The sequence below is a fragment of the Garra rufa genome, chromosome 21 (assembly GCF_049309525.1).
Source record: "Garra rufa chromosome 21, GarRuf1.0, whole genome shotgun sequence".
Lineage (NCBI taxonomy): Eukaryota > Metazoa > Chordata > Actinopteri > Cypriniformes > Cyprinidae > Garra > Garra rufa.
The window spans coordinates 42,614,093-42,630,977 of NC_133381.1; the positions used below are offsets into that span (position 1 = coordinate 42,614,093).

Here is a 16,885-nt window from a genome sequence, read left to right on the forward strand (position 1 = left end):
GATGCAAACATGCGTACATATTAGGTGTGCTATGCTTTCGAATTGCTTTGATGTCATACACCGATCGGCCTGAGCAGCACAAAAAAAGAGCCAAAACCTGAATATTTTGGCCGATATGGAAATCCTGGGCAGAATGTGTCCAGGAAAAATGCCATATCCAGTCACACTAGCTACACTATTATCAAATTTTGGATTCAATCTTTTTGACAGCTTGTTTTCTTTCAGTTAGCACAGCTTTTGTATTTGCTGTTGGAACTGACTGATTGTAGTCGTCATTGATCTGAGCTTATGCTTCTCAGTTTTTGAGTGAACATTGTCAAAATGATATACAAATAATGCATTTTCCAGGAGCATCAGTTCATATCAATGAGACCATAAATCAAGTTCAGTTCCAAAAAGAAATACAAAATCTGCATTTATGGAGAGAAAACAAATTAACAAAAAGATTCAACTTCAACTTAAATCTTCAATAAAATCCCTTATGGCCTATTTAAATGCAAGAATTATTGATAATATAGCATAATGAGAGATTTTGAGCAATTTTTGGACTGGGTGAAAGATGTGACAAGATGTTTGTGTCTGTGTGCTGATGTGGATGAGCGTGTTACCCTGCGGACTCCTGCGTTTCCTGACAGGTCTGCGGTACGAGCTCTTCTCTGATTGGCCAGTTCCTTCAGTGAGTTCACACCATCAGAGAACATGCCGATGAGCAGCTGCAGAGGAACCACGATGTCCAGCTCTGACAGAACCTGCGGAACGGACACAGCTGTTCACACACGCGACAGACGGACAAATGAAACGAGCGACCAATACAAGTTATACAAAGGTTGTTAAATCTGTCATACAGTAGGCGTGTGGAATCCAAATGTCCCCACAAGGATAATAAAGCCTGAAATCAGCTACAGTCTCCATGAGAAAAAACTATTAAAAGCATAATAAATGAAGTTTTAATTAGGGCTATATTTTTAAACAATTCATACAGCAAAAATCACAGTCTGACCATCTGAGATTTGGGTATGGAGATAAAGGGTAGGATCTTGCTTTTGGGAACTATTTTAGAACACCTTGATTATATATTAGCAAAGTTTGATGCATGATAGAGTGCTTAGCCCCGGAAATGATGACGAGTAACCTCAGACTCCACAACTGGATGGAAAGAACCCACAAGAATACAAAAACAAACGTGTGTGTGTATGTGGGTGTCTGTGTCTTTCTCACATGAAGCCACAGCAGGGCTTGCTCCTGCACTGATGCTGGATATCCACTGAATCTACAGCTGATGAAGCCAAACATTTCCTCCATGGAGAAGGGCAGTGGACACAGCTCAATGTCAAACATCTTACTGCAAAGAGAAACAAAAAGAAGACCTCAGTGAGATAACAAATCTGTGCCTCCTCAAAAACTCACAACCCTCTCATCTCAGAGAAGATCAGTCAAACAGCTTTGACTTTGTGAGACACAAAATGAACTGAAAGACTGTGTGTGTGTGTGTGTGTGTGTGTGTGTGTGTGTGTGTGTGTGTGTGAGACAGGTGAGCAAACACACTTCTCCGAGCAGATGGAGACTATGGAAACACTGACAGGTGTTTACTGGACACAGTGGACATGTGTGTCTGTTGTTCTCATGTACCTAAGGACCTCACGAAACTCCTTGAGCTGATGGTCAGGAACTTCAGTGCGAATCGCCTCCAACCACTCAGGCATGAAACACTCCCACAGCGGCTGACTGATCACGTTATATGGGATCAAACACAGGATGCGATTCAGTCCTTCCTTCAGCTGCGTCACTGTGGTGCACGACTTATCCCAGTAACCTCCCACCTGTGCAAACACACACACACACACACACACACACACACACACACAGGAGCTGAAATCACAGAGCGCTTCAATCACCGCAATACATGAGTAACATCAACACTGTCCACTCACCCTGGCAAACTCCACCGGTTTGGGCAAAAGGCACATGACCATCACGTCAAAGCGCACGTCACACACCGTCTTCAGCCACTTGGTGACAAACTGAGGTTTGAGCTTCTCCACCAGGCTGCCCACCTCATCGTCCATCATGTAGGCCGTGGAGTGGAACCACTGGAACACCATGCTGACCAGCCGCGCCAGACTCTCGGTGGGAGTGTTCTCACTCGGTGTGCACAGACTCACCTGATCGAGTGTGTGTTCGTTAGTTTATTTGTTCACGCAGACGGTGTCACAGTCATGGAAAAGTGCTCATCCTCAGGCTAAGATGTAGAAGAGTTAGTCTCTTCAATAGATTTGGGGAAATGGAGCATCACTTGCTCACCAATGGATCCGCTGTAGTGAATGCGGAAAGAATAGAGGGCTTGTATTTTAGCCAGAAACAAAGGTTTGAAGTTTAAAAGTCTTAATGATGGATTTGTTTCAGTTTTTTTCTTCTCAAGATTTAATTGGCAGACTGGAGTGGTGTGGATTACTTGTGGATTATTGTGATGTTTTTATCAGATGTTTAGACTCTCGTTCTGACGGCACCCATTCACTGCATAGGATCCATTGGTGAGACTGATAAAGTGACACATTTGTCATCTTTCCACATCTTGGATTAACTAAGGTTGAGCACATTATTTTAGCACATGGTCATTTTTGGATAAACTATTAATTTAAAAACACATACTGTTGGTAATTTCCTAACAGATATACATTTTCATGCATTTACTAATTTTTGTCTTTAGAGTTGTGAACGTGAGTTTTCAGTCTGAACGTGACAAAATGTGATGATATAAAAAATGGCAAAAAAGCACGAGACAAGAAAATGAGTTCAGGATTTCCTGTTTTGAATCCTTCACAGAATAAATTCACAAAAATCATGATCTGACTCAAGAACTGAACTGTAAGCTATTATTTCCAATCAATGCCAAGCCTCATGGTTTACATAACACACAAGAAATAAACATTCAGAAATTCATCAGATATGTGTCTCCTAATACTTTGCAAATTACCATAAAGACCATTGTTTTTCAGCACTTTAGGGGGCTTCCGCTAGGGTTACCACTTTTAATACCCGAAAATAAGGGACGCATTCGGGGGGGGGGGGGCAAAAAAATGCTGCAGTAAAAAGGTTTCATATGAGTTGTGAGTCATATAATATGGGACGTCCTGAATAAGAACTGATCATTGTTTTTTTCTACTTTTTAGAAATGGGGTCTATATACCCCGTTAAAATGTAATAATGTCCCATATCTCAAAAATGCTGCAGTAAAAAGGTTTCATATGAGTTTTGCATATAATATGGGCCGTCCTGAATAAGAACTGATCATTGTTTTGTTTTTTCTACTTATTAGACTCTAAAGTCTAATAATGTCCCATTTCTCAGAAAAGAACCGTCAAGTACACCAATAAATAAAACGGATATTAAAGCAGAAATGCAAATAAATAAGTAAGTAAAAATTCACGAGCACTTTGTAGTATTATCTCTCAGTCCTGGGCGTCTAAATGAAGAGCGCTCTGCAAGCGCGTTCTCTCTGTGTTGTTTCTGAAACTACCGTAATCACTGTAATATGCGCGCACACTTAAAATCAATCGCGGCTGGCTTGACCGTGTTTTTCTGAACCGCGGCTGGCTTTACCGCAGTGATTATTTGCATGAGACGCTGCTTTAAAAAAATTATAAAAAATACGGGATTCCGTATTTTAAGGGACGGGTGGCAACCCTAGCTTCCGCACTGGCACTTTTAACTCTAACCCCATCGTTTGGATAATGTGAACGTTATCTTCTGAACTGTACCCGAGTCCACTCATGGAAGTGAGCCACAATTAATGACATAAAAATCAGTCAAACTGTATTTATGTGTTTACACACTGGCTTTCCTGATAACCGTGACTGACGCACTGCATCATTTATATCTAATTTCTGCTCGAGTTATTTTGAATCTTTACAGTCATTAAAATTAGATGCACGTTTCGTTCTGTGTTGGTGCTTTTGGAAATGAATCAAAATGTTCAAATTCCAAAAGTACACACATGAAGCAAGAACCCATTCGTTTGCCGTGTTCTGCACAGTCTATACCTAGCAACAGCCGTCACATGATGATGATGCAAACGACCAAAAAGCAAAGTGTGAACACAATCCAGCGGGGAGCATTCAAACTCGTGTTCGGACCAAGTGTGAAAGCACCCTTAATGACTTTTCGATAAAAATCATGATGAATATTGTTGCTGTATCGCCCACATCTAGTTGTAAAAAAGGGCTGTAAGATTGCCTGCGGATGGTGTTAAGATTTTAGCAGATGTATATCGCTGCTTATGTAATACGTCATCTGACCATACGGATCACAGTGGTGCACACATATGCTTCTCACCAGGAACCAGATGCCGAACTGACTGAGCAATCTCTGGTCATGCTGGTCATCCTCTTTGTTGTCAAACTCCAGGTTGTCCAGGGAATGATGGGATGAAGACAGACCCATCTGACGGCGACGGTTCAGCTCAAACTCCCGCAGCTCCGCGTGGATTTCGGCCTCTTTCAGCAGACTGCGGCAACATTACATCACAGTGATTAATGCTTGTTTCATATTAACATATATGTTCTTCAGTTTGATACATGCTCTGAAAGAGAGTGAATCATCACATCAGAATGATTTCACGTGAGTGACGTTAAGATTGAAGCTATGATGCGGAAATTCAGCATTGATAATAAATAAATAAGTATGTATGTTTTATATATATATATATATATATATATATATATATATATATATATATATATATATATATATATATTCACATAGAAAACAGCTATTTCAAACTAATATTTATTCACAATAGTAATGTTTTACTGTATTTTTGATCAAATACAGCTTTAGCGAGCAGAAGAGACTTCATCAAAAACATTTAAAAAGCCTGATTGTTGCAAACTTTGGACTGCCATTGTATTAGTATTTTTATCTCATGTGTCATATTCAAACTTGGGTAAACTGAAATCTGTTTGTCTTTGTTTTTAGACCTGGTGAGACTCAATTTCCTAGCAGCTTAGTTCCTGTGTGACATTCTAAAGGATGAAGGCAGCAGGTAATGAGCGGTGTTTTGTCCAGGCGGTGGCGCCGCACCTGATCACAGCCTCCACGGTGCACACCAGCTCCTCTGCGCCGCACTCGCGGGTGTTGATGGGCGGCGGCGACGTCTGGTACAGATGCGTTTCTGCTGACGCCCCCACCTCGCTGCTGTGGTGGTTGACATGACAACGCTTGCAGTAGCGCACGGGCCGGTTGCCATGGCGACCGCAGCAGCCCGCGGAGAAGCAGGTGACGACGGCGCGTCTGACGTGAGAGCTGCAGTTCTGTGATGGACGAGAGCAAGAGAGGGTCAATTGAGGGATGAGAACGGCAGGAACACACGTAATGAGCAGAACAGAGTGTTTGTTCCCTGTAGTGTTTTCAGCATACCCTTCAGAAACACAGCAACAATAGCAGTGTGGACATGCTAATCTGATGACTGCAGAGGAAAAAGCCCGGCGGGCAACAGAAACCGGTGTTGTGCCTTTTTTCGACCCCTGCCAAATTATCACCCCCTCTGGTTGAAAGTGCTACCTGATTGCCCAATCCTAACCCCTCCCCCACACCTAACCCTAAACCTACCAATACTAGGGGGGGTAGTAATCTGGCGGGGGTCAGAATTCGGCACAACACCGGCTCTTCATTCTTACAGCACATATAGATGAGCTGATAACAGACATCCTAAAGATGACATGGACACACCTGACCAAACACACACACCACAACACAAGCATATTCCCTCACCACAGGCTTACCTTCTTCTGACAAATAGCAGAAATTTCAGCTGTTAGGATAAAATCATGAGGGGCATTGTTATAAAACAAGACAAGAACAAGATCAGACATGTTAGCCTTGCTATGAACTAACAATGAACTATCCTTTTACAGCATTTATTCATCTGGGGTAATGTTTTTTTTTTTTTTTTTACACATGTTAAAATGTTCTAGCATTTCAAGTATAGACATTATTATGAACAAACACAAATGAACAATGATTTATTTATATAATAACATTAATCTAGATGAATAAATACTGTAAAAAGGGGTTTATTTTAAATTAAATCTTAGTGTCAAGGATGACAGAATGATCATTTTTGTGTGAACTGTTCCTTTAAGTAAATACAGAGAGTGTACAGGTACAGTTTTAAAACGAGGATGCGTCACTAACCTTGTGGTAAAAGCACATCGACGAGCCACTCGGCATGATCGCTGTGAAAGATCGCAGAAGTTCAGAAACACAAACATTCTCACATTTCCTTTAGCAGCTGAAGGTCTGACGCTAATCATCTAATATGAGCTGACAGACAGGAGAAAAACTGAAAGACTGCTTCTCTTTCCCAGCCTGATAAAAATGTCTACAGGGTCATGACATGCAGAATCAAATGAGACCAGCTGCAATCCTCTTGTTCTGTACTTTCACGACTTTGCACAACTTTGTGTTAATATACTGTCAAACAAGAACGGCTGCAAGCATTAATTCAATTATTAATTTAATTATTACCCCTTTTAAGATGGGACTGACAGTTGAGCAGATGATATTCACTGCAGTAATGCAGAAGACTGCAGCTCATACACAATGAATGCAGCAGCTTACCCAGCGATCCTCTGGCTGCACTCCTCACAGATGTATAACGGTGGAGGTTTGTCACCCAATGCAACCGAGAGCGTCGGATCGATACACATCTGAAAGCGAGACGGAGCCACAGTCACAAACACTCACCACTTACAAAATGTATGTGCCTTATTGCTATAATAACAGTAAAAGTACAAGAGTTATGTTTAGGGTATTTTGTATAACTATTTCATTTTATCTTTCTTTTCTCCTTTTCTCAATTTTAATGTGATGTAAACGAGATGTTACTTTAGTCAAGCGATCATAACAGTATAACAGTATTATAAGTATCAATGGGCAAACCATAATTTCGTGTGGCATAATAATTATTGCATGATAGCCTCTGTAGCATACTGTTGTTGTTTTTTGTATATCTTCTAAAATAAACACGATATTGTGCATGCACTGATCTCAGTGTTCGACTAGAGCGTTAACAGGGTCATCAGTTCCTCATGAGCTCCTGGTAATTGAGTTACAGCATGTCTCTTCCTGTTCTGCTTCTATGTTTGACCACACTGAGCAAATATTTGCAGGGATAAAAACAACGAATCAGTATCTGGGGTGTATTTTTTAAATGATTCTAGGCATTTGTATGCTTTTATTTTTTTATTTTATAAGTTCTTGTTTCAATCACAAAATCATTGTAGTACACTCAAATGTGTGCTCCCTAAAACATTCCACAAAATCTACAATATTTTTGACTAGACTATAAAGCAAATTAAGTACAAAAAACAAAACATATATTAAAAAATTTCAGAGGTAAAGAGTTACAGTACCTTCACCGCCGGCTTATTAATAGAGTTCTGACACTCGAGGTGTTGGCAGTGAATGGGGTTCCAGGCTGGGATGTAAAAAGACAAAACAGACAAATAACGTGTACATTTCAGAAGGACGTGTGTCTCAAGTTACTGGAGCAGTGCTGGCCAGTCTGTAAACAAATCTTTATATTGAAAGGTTCTTTTCTGTAAATTGTTCAACCAGTTCACCTAATCAGACTGAATCAAGTGATAGCATGGAAACTACTGCCAAATATCTCTACTTGGGCCATAAGGAGCGTAGAGAGAGGATACAGTTCATGCGTATCATGCTCCACGTTTCAACAGCATGGTCTCCACTACAGTAAAACCAGAGCAGAATCACTTGTTCACACAAGTTGTGAACTCTGCTAGACAAAGGGGCCATAGAACATGTTTCCCGAGAAAAAAAAGGTGGATGGGGGTTTGTTGTGGCTAAGATTGCAGTTTGAACTGCTTATTCAGAATATACAAGTTCAAAATGCTAACCATCAGAATGAATGTATCGCAGATTAAATTCATGACATGTTTCATGACATTCGAATTTAAGGACACCTACTTTGTTATATAAATTTTCTCTCTCCTGCCTAGAAGACAACGCATTTAAGGGTTGAATAGAAATTGATCACAATGCGGGCATAGCCATCTCCTGCACTTGTAGAATCCATTCTAAACACCTGAAATACATTAGGCTATAGGTCAGGAAATTACTTTCTCTTACTTTTCTAGGGCTCATGGTCCAGACACCGGTTTCTTACCTTGGGTCCCACTGTAGGTGCATGTTGTTGTCGCAAGACGTTAATGACAGACGCTTCTCATGCAGGGTGAAGTGTGATCTTAGATGGCCGTCTAGTCAAAAAGATCTGGAGAGGCCATCTTCTTGACTGGCACAACAGTTGCCTTGAAATGATGGCTATAGTTCTGGCCCTGAAATACTTCCTCCAGCAGTTAAGGGGCTACCATGTCCTAGTGCAGGTGGACAATACTACAGTAATTGTTTACATAAATTGCCATGGCAGACTGCGTTTGTGCCATCTGAACCAGTTAGCGCAGCAGGTTCTGCTGTGGGCTCAGGACAAGTTCATGTCCCTCAGGACGATTTACATTCCGGGGCATATGAATGTGGGAACAGACTTGCTGTCCAGACAGGCTGTGACACACAGGGAATGAAAACTCCATCCTGAAGTAGTCAAACAAATTTGGGAGTTGGGCCTCTTTGCTTTATGGGAGGCAGGACAATGGGTGCTTCTCAATATCCCTCCCTTTTCCTCGCTCCTCTGTCCTCCATCCTATTACCCGGAAACCGATCGAGCTCGGCCATCTTGTAGGACATCTCAATTCTCTAATTGCACTGTGAGGAGGCGAGGATCAAGGAGTGGAAAGACTTCCTGAGAAGTCATGAGCAAGGATACACAGGCATATCCTATTCGGAAGTCTTTTTCAGCTTAAAAGAACTGATGCACGTATAAATTCTTCTCCCCCTTTACATCTGTCACAATAATATACATTTATATTTTATCTTTACAGTTTAAATAAACCTTACATGTCATATATTTTAACAGGGAATCTTGCTTTATTAAAATGTATTATGAATGCCTTAAAGGTGCTATAAAATGCATTGATACAATATTTTAAATTGTTCCCTGATATCTACATAGAAGGTATATGGCATAGGAAAGGGCCAAAATTCTCCAGAAACGGTTTGACAGGTCTATTTACAACCCTAGAATTTGTCCCTAAAATTAAATGGTCTGTTATTACCTTATTTGGAAGGTTCATGAATATATTTACATTTATTCATTTAGCAGACGCTTTTATCCAAAGCGACTTACAATTGGGTAAAACAACAAGCGATTCATTCTAAGGAGGCAGATCGACATATGAAGTGCTTAAAATACCATATATCAGGCATAATAATAGTGAGAGCTCTGCTCTGATTGGTTGTTTCACAGAGAGGCTCATTCAGTAGCTCGCACATGGAGGAAAATATATATTTAATTTCGGAGCTCGAGCCACTGTTTTGTGGGTCATTAAAACTGCCGTTTGAATGCACGATCATTTTACTTTAACTTCTGTGATCGCACGTGCTCTGTGTAACGTTATACTACAGCGGCAGTACTTAACACATATTTTACAAGGTTAGATGCTTGTTAGTGATGCTCAGGATCTGTGAATCAATCATTAAGCTAACCATGTCCCTTCAGTGGCTCGCCTTATGTTATTAGAAAGCCTTGTTTTGCTTGCATTTCTGAGTACAGACACCAACACATCCCTGCACTTAACATCTCCTGCCCAACCTGGAACATAACATTTATTCCCGTTATTTTTTGCTATTGTCCTCACTTTGTTTTTTGTTTTTCACAAAAGCCTAGCTGCAGAACTTCCGATGATTGGGCTATGCAAATGTTGGGGGCGTAACTTTTAACAATCACGACTCTAATGTAATAGTCGCTGTTATGTTGGAATTGGCCTATTTTTCAGTGGTCTTTTGCAAACACCCGATTTATATAAGGAGGAGGAACCGATGGTGTTTGAGACTCACGGTATGTCATGTCCATGTACATAACTGTTATTATTCAACTATGCCAAGGTAAATACAGTTTTCCATTCTATGACACCTTTATATAACAAACTTTAACAACATAAGGGCAGATCCCTTTAGCGCAGCTGATGACGGTTGTAAGTGACGCTAGAGTGGTCAAGAATATTACAGTGTTCATCCTTTGATTCCTCCTTCCTCATTTCCTTTTTCTTGCAACCTTCCCTCATATCCTAAGGGGAGTGAAGCTAAGATGCGAGGAAAGGTAGTGAGGAAAGGAAAAGAGGATGCACAAATAAGAAATGAGAAGCACCCAATGTCTTCTGTAGTTCTCTCTTGACTCCTTCAGCTCCCCTGGGTCTGGGCGCGATGGCCCATATGTGGCACAGACTGCGTCTTTATGCATTTCTCCCGAGCGCTCTGCCCCCGGGGGTCCTGGCCAAGGTCTGTCTATAAGGGTCTTGCTTCTTGCTGATAGTACCTCGTTGGCCGACCACAGTTTGGTTCTCAGAATTAATAACCCTCCTTGACGACTCACCATAGGACCTCTTATCTCAGGCACGGGGGGGGCGATACTTCATTCCCGGCCTGATTTCTGGAACCAACTAAGAAATGCTGGTCTTTTAGTTGGTGCAGTGGAAACTATTCCAATTGCTTTGGCTCCCTTCACTAGATGAAGTTATGCCTTTAAATGGTGTGTTTTTGAAAGATGGTGCAATGGACACTGTGCAGAACCAGTTCACTCCCAAGTTTCAGTGCTGTTCTGCTATAGTCTATTTGGCTGCCATTTCGGCATGCCCTGCTCTGAATGATGGGGTCCTTGTAGAAAAACACCCTCTAATTGCTTGATTCATTGGTGTGGTTGAGTGGTTGAGGCCACCTGCCAGAGTGATAGGCCCTGTGGTGGGACTTAGCTGTAGTGCTTGAGGTCTGGTTGGGACCACTTTTAAACCAATAGAGTCAGCGCCTATCAGGCTTCTCACACTAAAGATGGTTTTTATCATGGCCATTACTATTCATGAGGTTCTATAGTTTAGATTTCTATGCTACTCCATGTACTTGAGTCAAAATCCCAATGTCATGTCTGAGACCTCTCCAATGTTTGTGTGCAAACACTACACAACCTCAAGGGGTCCAGACACTTTCCAGTGTGCCGGAGTTGGTATTCTCGTTCCCATTAGTGTTATGAAATGCAGCATCAAGTGTTGCTTTTGACAGGGAACGTCTCAGATCACATGCTCAGTGCCGCACTGTGGGCCTGTCTAGACATCTCTTCAGACAAAGGTACAACCTGAAGGTGCTTCCCCTTATTCAGGGAACAACTTTACAGTCAAGTAATCCTAGTTGTTACAAATCTGTTTGTAGAATAGTACAATTTAATTAAGAACTAATCAATACTAGCCTATCACATTCAGTGAATGAAACATTGATGACAATAAACATCCAAATTAAAATAACTGAATGCAGAATTCACAATACGGGTACATGCCCACATATGACTTTATACAAATGAGTAAACCACAACACTAAGATGTTAGAAATATGTGCTGACATTACTGCTTTGACCAGGTTTGTTGAATCGAACCATTTAAAAAGCAGTGGTTTGGATAAATGAATCAAACATCTCACCTGTGTACTGCAAGCCTCTGTACTCACTGATGGCACCGGGAGGCTTCAGGTTGGGCCAGTAATGGAAGAGCATTTGAACAGCCGGAGGTTTGACTTGGGACGGGCCGTACGATATGACGTACAGAAGATCCTTTAAAAACACAGTGATGTCTGAGTCAGTGAGAAGTGCTTTTGGAAAAAACTCCAAAAAGACATGAAGAACCAAAGCATACCTTCCATACTTCCTGCTTGTATTTCATAAGACACTCCAAAAGCTGACAGTGGTACACTGAAGAGAATCAGAGAAACATTTAGTGTCCATAAACCACTCTGTACTGAAAGAGCTACAACTATGATAGAGACGTCTACCAATAACAACCAGCGATTGACTATGAAAGTAACTTTCTTGCAGCCTGATAAATGCGTCCGTACCTGGATTTGAAGTGTACTGCATGGCGATCATTAGCATGGAGGAGGCAGACAGATTGACATATGCTGGAACACCACCCTCTCTTCGAGTCGAACCCACTGCAACACAAGTCTCATTTTCTTACTTCTCAACGCATTTATTAACCCTTCCTGCTAATCAAACCAGCAATGTGCTCTAGTGGAGGCACAATGTGAGTGCTCAAATACTAAAGTCACTCTCTGGCACTTTTCTTTGAAGAAACATCTCTCACATTAATACTGCTAGTATACTCACATATAGCCATGGGCAGGAAGGACGTGCTCAGGTACTCTATGATGTCTTTGTGCAGGAAAGGAGGGAAGGTGGCTAAAGTGGAGATCATGGTGTAGGGTAAAGTGCTGAGAATATCATCACTAAGGAAAGGCAGAAGGCATGTTGTGGTGTAAAATATGGCCTGTCCCAGATCTGAAAGACAAGCAGATGAACCAATGAGCACCACGTCCTCTAGAGCAGTGTTTCTCAACTCCAGTCCTCGGGACCCACTGCTCTGCACATTTTGTATGTCTTCCTCATTTAAGGCACCTGATTTTGATCATCAGCTCATTAGTAGAAAGATTCATGAACTGAACTGAGTGTGTCAGACTCAGAAACATACAAAATGTGCAGAGCAGTGGGTCCCGAGGACTGGAGTTGAGAAACACTGCTCTAGAGATTCATGCAGCTCATCTCTGAACAGGGCAATGCCATTTAAAGCTTGTGTTTTCTACAGAATGCATCCAAAGGCTGCATAATGAAATACTAGCATACTGTACGTTGATAACGTTGTTATCCAGCCAAAGCTCTTTATGGTGAATGACATATGACATGGAAGAAATAGCTGGAAGTTCAGACCTGTGCACATTTTTCAGATAAGTAATTGTAAAACCAAAGCAATTAATGGCATACTTTGATTTTGATTTCTTTTTATTTAGCTCAGCAGATAGGAAAAATAAAGATGGCTTACAGCTATCAGGAAATTAGCACATTTTATTAAAAATGGACACTAGATGGAATGAGCGATTCCTGCTGATAATCTCAAAATTGTCAAATATTGGCTGATTATTAAGCTGCTGCAATATTCTCTTTTTTTTTAAAGGTTCATATAATTTCCTGAGAAACACACAGAGGATCTCAAAGAGATCATTCTGTCAGCATTTATTCCCCTCACGTGCTTCCAAATCTGAATGATTCTTCCTTCTGCAGAAGATATATGAAGAACATTAGCGACCAATTGATTACAACTGTGTGTCTTCTTTTTCGTTCCACAGCAGAAAAACAACACGAGGATGAGTAAACGATGACAGAACGTTGATTTTGGGTGAATGTCAGGCACCGGCGGCAAGTGCGCCGCAGCGGAGCAGATTCTTAGAAGACTGAGCGCATCTGTTTGGCTGGAAATCAACGCCCATCTAGCGGCAAACCTTATTTCGAGCAACGTACTTTACGATCGTGTCATTTTTTCCTTCTCTTTCGATACATTCAGAAAGGCGCTCCGGGACTCACCGTGCTGACCGTGCTGCAGCAGGGGCACCAGGTCAAGCAAGGTGACGAGGGTGGCATAGAGCCCCTGATAGTCCAGTGAGGGGTAGTCTGAGAGCTGAACCTCCCGACTCTGCTGGGTGGCACCACCCCGGTCGGCCGGGGCGTCCCGCAGAACGCTGTAAAGGAGGGATCGAGTAACTGTAGGGTTGATGGAACTGACTTGTGGTCTTAGAGATGGGGTGAGTGGGAATGGCACAGGAAAAAGACACATGGTCATGGGCACGGCCAAATTGGAAGCTTCCTGGCTCTCCTTTCTGCCTGTACGGGACAGGATGCTGCTCCGAGGGAGGGGTGGGGGAGGGAGGGGGAACAGGGGAAAAAAAGAGACAACAAAGACACAAAGAAACAGCACATTACATTGAAATGGCTCTACAGAGACAGCGTAAGTAGAAAAGAACCAAACCCAGATATTCCCCACATAGGATGCAGTGTCTCCACAGGCCTTTGAATTTGCTTTGGACGTGCCGTTATCATCTATGCCTTTGAAAAGATGGCTTTTTTTGGTTTGGGTCGAAACTCTGAAGCAGGCGCTTGCGAAACACGCGACGATCACTGCATCTCATGCGTATCTGGTGACAAGGAGCAAAAATATAAAAAATGGCATGTTTTCAGTGGCAGCCCCGTACTTCGCCAGAGGAACCAGCTTTGAGGCGCACGCGCCGCGCCCTCCGAGCGGCCAATCCCCGGAGGACGGGCGGCGCGGGCCGGTCGGGAGGCCAAAGAGGCCGTGTGGCAAATGTCGAGCAATGGAGGGGCTGTCAGAGATGAGAGCAATCTCGAAAGAATTAGTTCTGAGGACGATACAGAGATGACACTTAAGAAACATGCTTCAGCCAGTAATAAACATGTATGTGAGGTTAGACTAAAAGCTCCCTGGTCACAACACATGTTTATTGCACCGTCAAAAAGAATGTCTGTATGTAAATACATTATGATACTGCCTCAGTATCATTTCGGGGAAGAGAAATAATGGTTCGACAGGCATATGGATTTCAGTTCTAACAGAAATGTAACTAGTCTACGGCTGGGGAAAACTGTAATGGAAAAGGAATACATTGGTTTCGAAAGCAATGTCTCATGTTCGTGGAGGGATGTGGAGGGTGTTTGTGTCTGCTGTCCCCTGTCAACTTCTACCTCAGCAGTAATTTGGTCTGTGATGGTCTTGGAGGGAGAGGAGAACGTAGTTGGATGTACGTTACATACAACAGGATGGCGTAGTGTTTCTCATACTGTCTCTTATCAAAGCTACACAGGCCCTGTTTGGCTGGGAATAATGGTGGAGAGGTGGTTCAACTGCAGAATGCTACATGAACAGCAAAACTCTCTAAACAGTTCAAACCCACTGGTAACCATCCAGCATTTTGCTGACAGTAAACTCATTATCAGCTCTTTTAATGACAACGAGATCCTTTAACACACAAACACTGATAAACATAACAGGTATCACAAATACACACGGCTACATACTGTTCTCAGACCCTAAACTGGTGTGTTTTTAACGCATGCAACTAAACTGTTTCTATTGACATGTGAACATGAAGAAGAGCTCTTACACATAACATGAAGTCCTGAGTCTTTACTATAATTCATCTGTAGCTCCAGTATCTCACACTTACATTTAAAGGACAAACATTAAGCACAAACAAAAACAACACTTGACTCGGGACTTCTCTTATAGACTGTTTACGAGTCTCTCTCTTTAAACATTTTATCCAAAATGTGTCCTTTTTGCATGCATGATGTTCCTGCATATATCTGATTGTCTTGATGGCTGTTGAAATTCATTTATCTGCTTTGAAATAACTAGTTCTGCCTATCGTTAGAGTGTAATGCCGTGTTTCTCCTATTTCCAGTGTAGTGCACTTACCTGAGCAGGGTTTGGGAAAAGTATTTCAGAGTGTTTGCAATGTCTGTTCCCGATGGCACTGGGTAAATATTGTGAAGCACACGGTTGTGATACTCTTGCAAGTATCGAATCTTAGAGCCAACTAAACAAATAAAGAGCAAAGTGACACATAATTAACATTTTTATAATATTCAACAATCCACTGATGCTTGGTGATGTTTGATGAATCAAATGAGCATCTCTCTGAAACTGCACCCAACAGCAGCACAATCATATCTGTATTTTCACAGCATTACAGCTGAAAGGAGACAGGTTTCTAATTTCAAGTCTGTTTTCCACAGCAGACAGTGTATAGTTTCAGATGGACACATGAACGCAGTGAACGAACCGCTGGAGCTCAGGTGTGTCACGGAACAGCGTCTGTGAGCTTTAGTGTTTGGATCACGGGGGACTTCTGGAACACATTTAGGTTTTTCACGATTTGTGAAAAAAGAAGGGGGGGGGGGGGTGCTTTTGAAAACTTTTCTCTCTCCATAGGCGGATGTTGACTACACTACACGCACATTATATACCCGTCTTTTTAGGCAAGTACACGATAATGAGTGTCATGAGTGAAATGTTTTTAATACGACGGAAACTGTCGAACGTGATCACAATTTAATAAAAACATTGTATAAGTATAAACTCAGAATCAGTAAACCTCGGCGTCGCAAAAAGATTGACTGTTTCGAAGCGCTCCAATCGGATGGCGAATCAATTGATTCAGAACAGGACTTTAAAGCGCGAATCATTTGGTTTAGATCGGGACATAGGACCGGCTTCGCGGGATGTTTTAAATCTGAGGGATGCACAGACCAGAGAGGAGGAAATACCCCCATCCCAATACTGTATGCACGTATTCTCATGTCAGGTAATGCTGTTTTCTGTCTTACAATAAAAAAGTAACATTCTTGAGGAACTCCTGTCAGTAGGGGACTTAGAATTAGAAAAAAATATGGATTTGGAGTAGTATAATAATTTATTAGTGATTTAAAATATTTTAAAAAGGTCAACATTCGGTGTAAAGAAAGTGATTATGAACTATTATGAATTATGATTAATAAAATTAAAAATACAACGATATACAAAATGTTTTGAAGTATTTTGTTTCTTTTGTGAAATTATCTCATTTTTAATAAAAACGGTTTTAGTGATTTTATAGGCTACTGTAATGCATTTCTTACATGATGCAATGAGGTTTTTGATGCAGCCAATTTAATACAATTTTGAGAAAATGATTACATGAACATTTATTGCATGTAATTTATTAGATAATGCAGTTATAAAGTTTTATATTATGAACATCTGACCTTTTATATTGCATGCAGTTGTTACATTGTGAATTGTTGCAGGACCTTGTATCTTATGACAGGTGTTACACCAGTGAAGAGGTTTTCTTTGTCTCCACAAAGCTACAGGTCAGACCTAAGTAA

The 16,885-nt window shown here is 41.4% G+C and overlaps 1 protein-coding gene across 2 annotated transcripts in view; it reads right to left on the reverse strand.

The window, feature by feature from the left end:
- Nucleotides 1-16,885, reverse strand: part of unc79 (unc-79 homolog, NALCN channel complex subunit) — a 35,925-nt gene that overhangs the window by 18,262 nt on the left and 778 nt on the right. The window contains exons 2-17 of one of the 2 annotated variants that reach the window (XM_073826662.1): nucleotides 15,435-15,555; nucleotides 13,529-13,683; nucleotides 12,281-12,451; nucleotides 12,010-12,105; nucleotides 11,811-11,866; nucleotides 11,599-11,728; nucleotides 7,413-7,477; nucleotides 6,619-6,707; nucleotides 6,193-6,233; nucleotides 5,781-5,809; nucleotides 5,080-5,309; nucleotides 4,333-4,504; nucleotides 1,932-2,162; nucleotides 1,630-1,820; nucleotides 1,219-1,342; nucleotides 609-749 (exon numbers count right to left, since the gene is read on the reverse strand). In XM_073826662.1, the coding sequence (XP_073682763.1) occupies nucleotides 609-749; nucleotides 1,219-1,342; nucleotides 1,630-1,820; nucleotides 1,932-2,162; nucleotides 4,333-4,504; nucleotides 5,080-5,309; nucleotides 5,781-5,809; nucleotides 6,193-6,233; nucleotides 6,619-6,707; nucleotides 7,413-7,477; nucleotides 11,599-11,728; nucleotides 11,811-11,866; nucleotides 12,010-12,105; nucleotides 12,281-12,451; nucleotides 13,529-13,683; nucleotides 15,435-15,555 (2,042 nt within the window). Of the gene's footprint in view, nucleotides 1-608; nucleotides 750-1,218; nucleotides 1,343-1,629; nucleotides 1,821-1,931; nucleotides 2,163-4,332; nucleotides 4,505-5,079; nucleotides 5,310-5,780; nucleotides 5,810-6,192; nucleotides 6,234-6,618; nucleotides 6,708-7,412; nucleotides 7,478-11,598; nucleotides 11,729-11,810; nucleotides 11,867-12,009; nucleotides 12,106-12,280; nucleotides 12,452-13,528; nucleotides 13,843-15,434; nucleotides 15,556-16,885 lie in introns of both variants that reach the window. The other variant, XM_073826661.1, reaches the window with a different exon arrangement.